Source organism: Thalassophryne amazonica, chromosome 6 (assembly GCF_902500255.1).
Source record: "Thalassophryne amazonica chromosome 6, fThaAma1.1, whole genome shotgun sequence".
NCBI classification, from domain to species: Eukaryota; Metazoa; Chordata; class Actinopteri; order Batrachoidiformes; family Batrachoididae; genus Thalassophryne; species Thalassophryne amazonica.
This window is the reverse complement of record NC_047108.1, coordinates 111,679,456-111,692,005: the sequence shown is the minus strand read 5'-3', so window position 1 is coordinate 111,692,005 and position 12,550 is coordinate 111,679,456. Positions and strand designations below refer to the sequence as shown.

The window sequence follows — 12,550 nt, the reverse complement described above, 5'->3', positions numbered from 1 at the left end:
ATATGATTCCTTCTTTATGTTCTCTAATGCCATATACCAACACAGTGCAGAGTAGCTACCTAAACTCTGTGAGTGAGATAGAGTATCTCGTCAATAGTTTTACATCCTCACTGAAGACAACTTTGGATGCTGTAGCTCCTCTGAAAAAGAGAGCCTTAAATCAGAAGTGCCTGACTTCGTGGTATAATTCACAAACTCGCAGCTTAAAGCAGATAACCCGTAAGTTGGAGAGGAAATGGCGTCTCACTAATTTAGAAGATCTTCACTTAGCCTGGAAAAAGAGTCTGTTGCTCTATAAAAAAGCCCTCCGTAAAGCTAGGACATCTTACTACTCATCACTAATTGAAGAAAATAAGAACAACCCCAGGTTTCTTTTCAGCACTGTAGCCAGGCTGACAAAGAGTCAGAGCTCTATTGAGCCGAGTATTCCTTTAACTTTAACTAGTAATGACTTCATGACTTTCTTTGCTAATAAAATTTTAACTATTAGAGAAAAAATTACTCAACCCCAAAGACATATCGTTATCTTTGGCTGCTTTCAGTGATGCCGGTATTTGGTTAGACTCTTTCTCTCCGATTGTTCTGTCTGAGTTATTTTCATTAGTTACTTCATCCAAACCATCAACATGTCTATTAGACCCCATTCCTACCAGGCTGCTCAAGGACGCCCTACCATTATTTAATGCTTCGATCTTAAATATGATCAATCTATCTTTATTAGTTGGCTATGTACCACAGGCTTTTAAGGTGGCAGTAATTAAACCATTACTTAAAAAGCCATCACTTGACCCAGCTATCTTAGCTGATTATAGGCCAATCTCCAACCTTCCTTTTCTCTCAAAAATTCTTGAAAGGGTAGTTGTAAAACAGCTAACTTGATCATCTGCAGAGGAATGGTCTATTTGAAGAGTTTCAGTCAGGTTTTAGAATTCATCATAGTACAGAAACAGCATTAGTGAAGGTTACTAATGATCTTCTTATGGCCTCAGACAGTGGACTCATCTCTGTGCTTGTTCTGTTAGACCTCAGTGCTGCTTTTGATACTGTTGACCATAAAATTTTATTACAGAGATTAGAGCATGCCATAGGTATTAAAAGCACTGCGCTGCGGTGGTTTGAATCATATTTATCTAATAGATTACAATTTGTTCATGTAAATGGGGAATCTTCTTCACAGACTAAGGTTAATTATGGAGTTCCACAAGGTTCTGTGCTAGGACCAATTTTATTCACTTTATACATGCTTCCCTTAGGCAGTATTATTAGACGGCATTGCTTAAATTTTCATTGTTACGCAGATGATACCCAGCTTTATCTATCCATGAAGCCAGAGGACACACACCAATTAGCTAAACTGCAGGATTGTCTTACAGACATAAAGACATGGATGACCTCTAATTTCCTGCTTTTAAACTCAGATAAAACTGAAGTTATTGTACTTGGCCCCACAAATCTTAGAAACATGGTGTCTAACCAGATCCTTACTCTGGATGGCATTACCCTGACCTCTAGTAATACTGTGAGAAATCTTGGAGTCATTTTTGATCAGGATATGTCATTCAATGCGCATATTAAACAAATATGTAGGACTGCTTTTTTGCATTTACGCAATATCTCTAAAATTAGAAAGGTCTTGTCTCAGAGTGATGCTGAAAAACTAATTCATGCATTTATTTCCTCTAGACTGGACTATTGTAATTCATTATTATCAGGTTGTCCTAAAAGTTCCCTGAAAAGCCTTCAGTTAATTCAAAATGCTGCAGCTAGAGTACTAACGGGGACTAGAAGGAGAGAGCATATCTCACCCATATTGGCCTCTCTTCATTGGCTTCCTGTTAATTCTAGAATAGAATTTAAAATTCTTCTTCTTACTTATAAGGTTTTGAATAATCAGGTCCCATCTTATCTTAGGGACCTCATAGTACCATATCACCCCAATAGAGCGCTTCGCTCTCAGACTGCAGGCTTACTTGTAGTTCCTAGGGTTTGTAAGAGTAGAATGGGAGGCAGAGCCTTCAGCTTTCAGGCTCCCCTCCTGTGGAACCAGCTCCCAATTCGGATCAGGGAGACAGACACCCTCTCTACTTTTAAGATTAGGCTTAAAACTTTCCTTTTTGCTAAAGCTTATAGTTAGGGCTGGATCAGGTGACCCTGAACCATCCCTTAGTTATGCTGCTATAGACTTAGACTCCTGGGGGGGTTCCCATGATGCACTGAGTGTTTCTTTCTCTTTTTGCTCTGTATGCACCACTCTGCATTTAATCATTAGTGATTGATCTCTGCTCCCCTCCACAGCATGTCTTTTTCCTGGTTCTCTCCCTCAGCCCCAACCAGTCCCAGCAGAAGACTGCCCCTCCCTGAGCCTGGTTCTGCTGGAGGTTTCTTCCTGTTAAAAGGGAGTTTTTCCTTCCCACTGTCGCCAAGTGCTTGCTCACAGGGGGTCATTTTGACCGTTGGGGTTTTTACGTAATTATTGTATGGCTTTGCCTTACAATATAAAGCACCTTGGGGCAACTGTTTGTTGTGATTTGGCGCTATATAAATAAAATTGATTGATTGATTGACCAGTAAGACAAAGGAGATGGTGATCGACTTCAGGAGGAAACCACCACCTCACCCACTTGGTGAACATCCCGGGGGAGGACATAAAGACTGTGGACAGTTTCAAATACCTGGGTGTTCACCTCAACAGAACTGGACTGGACTCACAACACCGACGCCCTGTACAAAAAAGGCCAGAGTTGCCTCCACCTCCTGAGGAGACTGAGATCCTTTGGAGTGAGCAGGCCTCTGATTAAGACCTTCTATGACTCTGTTGTAGCCTCAGCTCTCCTCTATGCTGTCGTTTGTTGGGCCCCGGGCAGCACAGAGCGAGAGAGAAAGAGACTGAACAAGCTGGTCAGGAAGTCTAGCTCTGTCCTGGGCTGTCCTCTGGACTCTCTGGAGGAGGTGGCTGAGAGGAGGGTGTTAACCAAGTTCAAATCCATCATGAACAACTCCTCTCACCCTCTGCACCGGACTGTAGTGGAACTGACCAATCTATTCAATTTCAATTTATTAATTTAGAAAGTGCCAACTCACGACAAAGTCGCCCCAAGGCGCTTCACACAATTCATAACAACACAAATTAATTTTAAATCAAAATTAAAAGCAAGAAAAGCACACTAAAAAGATAAAACACAGTAGAATAAAAAGAAATTACAAAGCAAACACAAAAACAAATTAAATTAATGATAAGACAGTCTAAAAAAGTAGGTCTTCAGTCTTGATTTAAAAGTCTCCACCATGTCAGACTGCCTAATAACAGCGGGAAGATTGTTCCAAAGAGTTGGACCACGGTAGGAGAAGGCTGTATACCCCACAGAACCAGCTCGTTCAGTGACAGACTGAGACAGACTGAGACTGAGCAGTGATTCATCACAGCTGGGTGATCTGCTGAGTGGATTTCACTCATTCACCGACAACATCATGTTGGGGAGGTGATGGTCTAGTGGTTAAGGTGTTGGGCTTGAGACCAGAAGATCCTGGGTTCAAATCCCCGTCTGACTGGAAAATCACTAAGGGCCCTTGGGCAAGGTCTTTTATCCCCTATTGCTCCCGGTGTGTAGTGAGCGCCTTGTATGGTAGCACCCTGATATCGGGGTGAATGTGAGGCATAATTGTAAAGTGCTTTGAGCGTCTGATGCAGATGGAAAAGCGCTATATAAATGCAGTCCATTTACCATTTACCGACATTAAAAAGATATTGTTGAACACAGTGAGATATGTTCAGCTTCTTTCAGTGGACAATAATGACTCAGACGTTGTGGAAAACCCACCCGTCACATTTCTCCATGTAATGTGGAGTTGTGTAAAGAAGAGTATCTGGTGTAAGACTTGTGCCAGTTCAACATGCAGATCCACCTCAGACCTGAGTTTAGAATCACACACCAGAACCAGGAAAATGTTTTAACTTCACAGCACTTTTTATAAAAAATATTTCAAAATGAAACATGTATCACCACTAGATGTCACTGTGGCGAGATTATTTGAACGTTACATAAAACTGAAAGTTTATCAGATAAAATTGATCTGAATCCGTCAGTCTTAAACGTTGACATCACTTTTTATCTCAAGATCACAAACCAAATGATCATGTCTTCCAGTCTATAAGTTACTTACTGCTTTGGGAGGTCCTGCAAGAAACTTATAATCAGGTGTGACTTATATATACGAGGTCTATTAGAAAAGTATCCGACCTTATTATTTTTTTCAAAAACCATATGGATTTGAATCACGTGTGATTACATCAGACATGCTTGAACCCTTGTGGGCATGCGAGAGTTTTTTCACGCCTGTCGGTTACGTCATTCGCTTGTGGGCAGTCTTTGAGTGAAGAGTCACCCACCCTCTCGTCGTTTTTTCATTGTTTAGGAATGGCTCAGAGACTGCTGCTTTGTTTGATAAAAAATTTTTCAAAGCTGTAAGGCACAACTGAGTGGACACCATTCGATAAATTCAGCTGCTTTTCGGTAAAAGTTTAACAACTGATGAGAGATTTTGGTCTGTAAGTGTCGCTTTAAGGACGGCCCACGGCGCCTGACGGCGATCTGCGTTTCGAGGCAGCAGCGTCTCGCCGTTTCAAGTTGAAAACTTCCACATTTCAGGCTCTGTTGACCCAGGAAGTCGTCAGAGAACAGAGAACTTTCAGAAGAAGTCGGCATGAGGAGTTTATTTGGACATTCCATTGTTAACGGACATTTTGTAATGAAAGAACGTGTGGGCAGAGTCGCATGTCGGGCTGGACCCGACCGCGGGGGGTCGTGACAGGAAAAACACCTCCGTTGGAAACTTTAACAGGCAAGTTGGAACATGCCCAAGCTGTTAAACAATTTCTCAGTTACTCACTTGTTGAAAGCCATCAAAAGCCGCCTGAATTTTACAAATGGTTTTCAACACGGAGGTGTTTTTCCTGTCGCGGCGCACACAGATTTGCCGAGTCATCACGGAAACGACTCGGCAAATTTGCGTGCACGTCTTTCATTAAAAAATGTCCTTAAACAGTGGAATGTCCGCATAAAGTCCTCATGCCGGCCTCTTCTGAATCTTCTCTGTTCTCTCACGACGTCTTGGGTGAATTAAGCCTTAAATTAGGATGTTTTCAACTCGAAACAGGCCGACGACGGCGCCTGGAAGCGCTGCAGGACGTCCCGCTCTGTGGGAAGGCCTTACAACGACAGAAACACCCCATAATCTCTCATCAGCCGTTAAACTTTTCACCGAAAACCAGCTTAATTTCTCAAATAGTATCCACTTGGATATTCCTCACAGGTCCAGAAAAAATTTTGATAAAGCAACATGCGCCGTCTCGAGCAGCGTGTGAAACAAAGGAATTCAGCCGAGAGGGCGGGACCACATCTCACTCAAGGCCTGCCCACAGGGAAATGACGTCACCGACACGCGTGAAAAAACTCATGCATGCACACAAGGGTTCAAGCATGATTGGTGGAATCGCACGTCATTCAAATCCATATAGTTAAAAAAAATAAAAGGGTCAGTTTATTGTCTAACAGACCTGTATATATATATATATATATATATATACACATATATCAATCAATCAATCAATTTTTTTTTTATATAGCGCCAAATCACAACAAACAGTTGCCCCAAGGCGCTTTATATTGTAAGGCAAGGCCATACAATAATGATGTAAAACCCCAACGGTCAAAACGACCCCCTGTGAGCAAGCACTTGGCTACAGTGGGAAGGAAAAACTCCCTTTTAACAGGAAGAAACCTCCAGCAGAACCAGACTCAGGGAGGGGCAGTCTTCTGCTGGGACTGGTTGGGGCTGAGGGAGAGAACCAGGAAAAAGACATGCTGTGGAGGGGAGCAGAGATCGATCACTAATGATTAAATGCAGAGTGGTGCATACAGAGCAAAAAGAGAAAGAAACAGTGCATCATGGGAACCCCCCAGCAGTCTACGTCTATAGCAGCATAACTAAGGGATGGTTCAGGGTCACCTGATCCAGCCCTAACTATAAGCTTTAGCGAAAAGGAAAGTTTTAAGCCTAATCTTAAAAGTAGAGAGGGTGTCTGTCTCCCTGATCTGAATTGGGAGCTGGTTCCACAGGAGAGGAGCCTGAAAGCTGAAGGCTCTGCCTCCCATTCTACTCTTACAAACCCTAGGAACTACAAGTAAGCCTGCAGTCTGAGAGCGAAGCGCTCTATTGGGGTGATATGGTACTACGAGGTCCCTAAGATAAGATGGGACCTGATTATTCAAAACCTTATAAGTAAGAAGAAGAATTTTAAATTCTATTCTAGAATTAACAGGAAGCCAATGAAGAGAGGCCAATATGGGTGAGATATGCTCTCTCCTTCTAGTCCCCGTCAGCACTCTAGCTGCAGCATTTTGAATTAACTGAAGGCTTTTTAGGGAACTTTTAGGACAACCTGATAATAATGAATTACAATAGTCCAGCCTAGAGGAAATAAATGCATGAATTAGTTTTTCAGCATCACTCTGAGACAAGACCTTTCTGATTTTAGAGATATTGCGTAAATGCAAAAAAGCAGTCCTACATATTTGTTTAATATGCGCTTTGAATGACATATCCTGATCAAAAATGACTCCAAGATTTCTCACAGTATTACTAGAGGTCAGGGTAATGCCATCCAGAGTAAGGATCTGGTTAGACACCATGTTTCTAAGATTTGTGGGGCCAAGTACAATAACTTCAGTTTTATCTGAGTTTAAAAGCAGGAAATTAGAGGTCATCCATGTCTTTATGTCTGTAAAACAATCCTGCAGTTTAGCTAATTGGTGTGTGTCCTCTGGCTTCATGGATAGATAAAGCTGGGTATCATCTGCGTAACAATGAAAATTTAAGCAATACCGTCTAATAATACTGCCTAAGGGAAGCATATATAAAGTGAATAAAATTGGTCCTAGCACAGAACCTTGTGGAACTCCATAATTAACTTTAGTCTGTGAAGAAGATTCCCCATTTACATGAACAAATTGTAATCTATTAGACAAATATGATTCAAACCACCGCAGCGCAGTGCCTTTAATACCTATGGCATGCTCTAATCTCTGTAATAAAATTTTATGGTCAACAGTATCAAAAGCAGCACTGAGGTCTAACAGAACAAGCACAGAGATGAGTCCACTGTCCGAGGCCATAAGAAGATCATTTGTAACCTTCACTAATGCTGTTTCTGTACTATGATGAATTCTAAAACCTGACTGAAACTCTTCAAATAGACCATTCCTCTGCAGATGATCAGTTAGCTGTTTTACAACTACCCTTTCAAGAATTTTTGAGAGAAAAGGAAGGTTGGAGATTGGCCTATAATTAGCTAAGATAGCTGGGTCAAGTGATGGCTTTTTAAGTAATGGTTTAATTACTGCCACCTTAAAAGCCTGTGGTACATAGCCAACTAACAAAGATAGATTGATCATATTTAAGATCGAAGCATTAAATAATGGTAGGGCTTCCTTGAGCAGCCTGGTAGGAATGGGGTCTAATAAACATGTTGATGGTTTGGATGAAGTAACTAATGAAAATAACTCAGACAGAACAATCGGAGAGAAAGAGTCTAACCAAATACCGGCATCACTGAAAGCAGCCAAAGATAACGATACGTCTTTGGGATGGTTATGAGTAATTTTTTCTCTAATAGTTAAAATTTTGTTAGCAAAGAAAGTCATGAAGTCATTACTAGTTAAAGTTAATGGAATACTCAGCTCAATAGAGCTCTGACTCTTTGTCAGCCTGGCTACAGTGCTGAAAAGAAACCTGGGGTTGTTCTTATTTTCTTCAATTAGTGATGAGTAGAAAGATGTCCTAGCTTTACGGAGGGCTTTTTTATAGAGCAACAGACTCTTTTTCCAGGCTAAGTGAAGATCTTCTAAATTAGTGAGACGCCATTTCCTCTCCAACTTACGGGTTATCTGCTTTAAGCTACGAGTTTGAGAGTTATACCATGGAGTCAGACACTTCTGATTTAAAGCTCTCTTTTTCAGAGGAGCTACAGCATCCAAAGTTGTCTTCAATGAGGATGTAAAACTATTGACGAGATACTCTATCTCCCTTACAGAGTTTAGGTAGCTACTCTGCACTGTGTTGTTATATGGCATTAGAGAACATAAAGAAGGAATCATATCCTTAAACCTAGTTACAGCGCTTTCTGAAAGACTTCTAGTGTAATGAAACTTATTCCCTACTGCTGGGTAGTCCATCAGAGTAAATGTAAATGTTATTAAAAAATGATCAGACAGAAGGGAGTTTTCAGGGAATACTGTTAAGTCTTCTATTTCCATACCATAAGTCAGAACAAGATCTAAGATATGATTAAAGTGGTGGGTGGACTCATTTACTTTTTGAGCAAAGCCAATAGAGTCTAATAATAGATTAAATGCAGTGTTGAGGCTGTCATTCTCAGCATCTGTGTGGATGTTAAAATCGCCCACTATAATTATCTTATCTGAGCTAAGCACTAAGTCAGACAAAAGGTCTGAAAATTCACAGAGAAACTCACAGTAACGACCAGGTGGACGATAGATAATAACAAATAAAACTGGTTTTTGGGACTTCCAATTTGGATGGACAAGACTAAGAGACAAGCTTTCAAATGAATTAAAGCTCTGTCTGGGTTTTTGATTAATTAATAAGCTGGAATGGAAGATTGCTGCTAATCCACCGCCCCGGCCCGTGCTACGAGCGTTCTGACAGTTAGTGTGACTCGGGGGTGTTGACTCATTTAAACTAACATATTCATCCTGCTGTAACCAGGTTTCTGTTAGGCAGAATAAATCAATATGTTGATCAATTATTATATAATTTACCAACAGGGACTTAGAAGAGAGAGACCTAATGTTTAATAGACCACATTTAACTGTTTTAGTCTGTGGTGCAGTTGAAGGTGCTATATTATTTTTTCTTTTTGAATTTTTATGCTTAAATAGATTTTTGCTGGTTATTGGTAGTCTGAGAGCAGGCACCGTCTCTGTGGGGATGGGGTAATGAGGGGATGGCAGGGGGAGAGAAGCTGCAGAGAGGTGTGTAAGACTACAACTCTGCTTCCTGGTCCCAACCCTGGATAGTCACGGTTTGGAGGATTTAAGAAAATTAGCCAGATTTCTAGAAATGAGAGCTGCTCCATCCAAAGTGGGATGGATGCCGTCTCTCCTAACAAGACCAGGTTTTCCCCAGAAGCTTTGCCAATTATCTATGAAGCCCACCTCATTTTTTGGACACCACTCAGACAGCCAGCAATTCAAGGAGAACATGCGGCTAAACATGTCACTCCCGGTCTGATATGTGTATATATACACATATATATATATATATATATATATATATATATATATATATATATATATATATATACACACATATATATATATATATATACGAGGTCTGTCAATAAAGTATAGGTCCTTTTTATTTTTTTCAAAAACTATATGGATTTCATTCATATGTTTTTACGTCAGACATGCTTGAACCCTCGTGCGCATGCGTGAGTTTTTCCACGCCTGTCGGTGACGTCATTCGCCTGTGAGCACTCCTTGTGGGAGGAGTCGTCCAGTCCCTCGTCGGAATTCCTTTGTCTGAGAAGTTGCTGAGAGACTGGCGCGTTGTTTGATCAAAATTTTTCTAAACCTGTGAGGCTCATCGAAGTGGACACGGTTCGAAAAATTAAGCTGGTTTTCAGTGAAAATTTTAACGGCTGATGAGAGATTTTGAGGTGATTCTGTCGCTTTAAGGACTTCCCACGGTGCGAGACGTCGCTCAGTGCTCTCAGCCGCCGTCGTCAGCCTGTTCAAGCTGAAAACCTCCACATTTCAGGCTCTATTGATCCAGGACGTCGTGAGAGAACAGAGAAGTTTCAGAAGAAGTCGGTTTCAGCATTTTATCCGGATATTCCACTGTTAAAGGAGATTTTTTTAATGAAAGACGTGCGGACAGGTCCGCGCGTCGGGACGCAGCCGACGCGGTGCGGCTGCACAGGAAAAACACCTCTGTGTTGATAACCATTTGTAAAATCCAGGCGGCTTTTGATGGCTTTCAGTGGAGGGAGTATATGAGAAATTGTTTAACAGGCAGGACATGTTCCAAGTTGTCCTTAAGGCTTTCAACAGAGGTGTTTTTCCAGTGGCAGAGCGTCGCGGCGGCTGCGTCCCGACGCGCGGACCCGTCCGTACGTCTTTCATTAAAAAAATCTCCTTTAACAGTGGAATATCCGGATAAAATGCTGAAACCGACTTCTTCTGAAACTTCTCTGTTCTCTCACAACGTCCTGGATCAATAGAACCTGAAATGTGGAGGTTTTCAGCTTGAACAGGCTGACGACGGCGGCTGAGAGCACTGAGCGACGTCTCGCACCGTGGGAAGTTCTTAAAGCGACAGAATCACCTCAAAATCTCTCATCAGCCGTTAAAATTTTCACTGAAAACCAGCTTAATTTTTCGAACCATGTCCACTTTGATGTGTCTCACAGGTTTAGAAAAAATTTTGATCAAACAAAGCGCCAGTCTCTCAGCAACTTCTCAGACAAAGGAATTCCGACGAGGGGCTGGACGACTCCTCCCACAAGGAGTGCTCACAGGCGAATGACATCACCGACAGGCGTGGAAAAACTCACGCATGCGCACGAGGGTTCAAGCATGTCTGACATAAAAACATATGAATGAAATCCATATAGTTTTTGAAAAAAATAAAAAGGACCGTTACTTTATTGACAGCCCTCGTATATATATATAGAGAGAGAGAGAGAGAGAGAGAGAGCGAGAACTTTTAAATGGGTTTTGATATTTTATAGCAGAGTGGATGATTTTGAAAATAATCATTAGCCCCCCCAGAATCCTGGACCCGCACCTGCAGATCTTTGCAAAATGACAACAATAAATGTTTTTACCTTTTTATTAAGTCACATACATCTGTGGAGTTTTTTTTTTTTTTTTTTTTGCCAATTGGAATGAAACCCGATGATTTATTGATGATTTATCTCTGATTTATCTTTCATGTATTGACCTCTAATTCATGGATGATGTATCTTTGATGTATTGATAATTTATCTCTGATTTATCTTTGATGTACTGATCGCTAATTTATGGATGATTTGTCTTTGATGTATTGATGATTGATCTCTGATTTATGGATGATTTATCTTTGATGTATTGATGATTGATCTCCGGTTTATCAAGCTCTGACGTATCGATGAGGGCCCCGTGTCACTCACCCCCAGGATGACGGTGTCGTCTCCTTGGAATTTGGGCAGGAACTGATCCCCGCGGATGATCTCAGACTGGTTGAGCGGACGGAACCGACACAGAACCTTAATGTTGCACTCGGCTGGAAGGTCGGCCATGACGACGGGGAGAGACTCGAACTGACGACGTCCTGAGTCCAAAAAAACACACGAGACGACGGCGGGCGGATCCGAGACGCACCGGGACCGGTTCTGGCGCAGATGGACGTCGTTTTCTCCGGTGACGACGCTAATTTATCAAACAGAGAAAATAAACAACAAAACGAGCCGCTGCACCGTCCAGAGGCCGGATGGTGAGGCAGGTCGGTGTGTGTCCGTGGATCCGGGTCCTGGGTCGGTGGTGGTTCGGGGTTCGGGTGCGGCGCTGGCTGAAGGTGAAGATGCTGCAGGAAGGGCGGTGAGGTGACGATGCTGCTGCTGATGACGATGATGCTGATCGCCACAGCGCCTCCTGTCGGCGGCTCGAGAAAGGGCGTGGTCTGCATCCTGCCTCAGCATCAGCATCCTGACGTGTTCCAGCCTTTTATAGGGGCTGAGGTCCCCTCCTGGTTTATCCGGGCACCACACTGACTTTCTTTTCGTGTTGCTGTTTCACTCCCCACTCTTTTTAGATTTTACTTTTATGCAATGCTTTTACTTAAAGTACATTTTACTTGAGAAATTTACTTTTGGTACGTAAGTACAGTAAATGTCAGATACTTTAAGACTTTTACTCAAGTAATATTTTTAAAGGAGACTAACTTTTACCAAAGTAATTTTAGGGTAAGATACTTGTACTTTCACTCAAGTTCTCACTTTGAGGTACTTTATACAAGCCTGGTGACACCTGTGGAACGGATCCAGGTGGGGGATCACCTGTTGGGGTAAAATACGGTGGGGACCTTGTGTGGCCCCAGTGACCGCTAAGATAACCATGAAGGACCAACAGGAACCCTAAACATGAGGCGACTAACAAGGCTCTGGTGAAACAATTAGATCTCAATGGCGGATCAAGCGGAGGAGGTGATGGATTGTAACCCAGCAGCTGTTTATATGGATGAAAGCTGCAGCAGGTTCTCAGACTCTGAGGACCATCTTGGATTTCCCAGCTCTTGGACTAGGCTCAGGATCTGGCAGGGACCATGTGTTTGTCAGTGTAACAACACTCCCACTCATGCACAGGTGTCTCTCGATCGACTGCGTACACCCAAGAATCGATCAAGATGATCTTCAGCACAGAGGGACTGCCACCACTCGAGGATCCTCCACAGACTGGAGCCAAAGACATTCAGTCGTCCCCTTTGGTTG

At 42.2% G+C, this 12,550-nt stretch overlaps 1 protein-coding gene across 2 annotated transcripts in view; it reads right to left on the bottom strand.

Annotated features, from left to right (window-relative positions):
* The window catches only part of LOC117512920 (kinesin heavy chain-like), a 74,043-nt gene extending 62,309 nt beyond the window's left edge, over positions 1-11,734 (bottom strand). For both annotated transcript variants that reach the window (XM_034173146.1, XM_034173147.1), the window contains exon 1: positions 11,234-11,734. In XM_034173146.1, coding sequence (XP_034029037.1) covers positions 11,234-11,362 — 129 coding nt within the window. In that variant the 5' untranslated portion in view covers positions 11,363-11,734. The remainder of the gene's footprint in view (positions 1-11,233) is intronic.
* Positions 11,735-12,550: the final 816 nt, after the last annotated feature.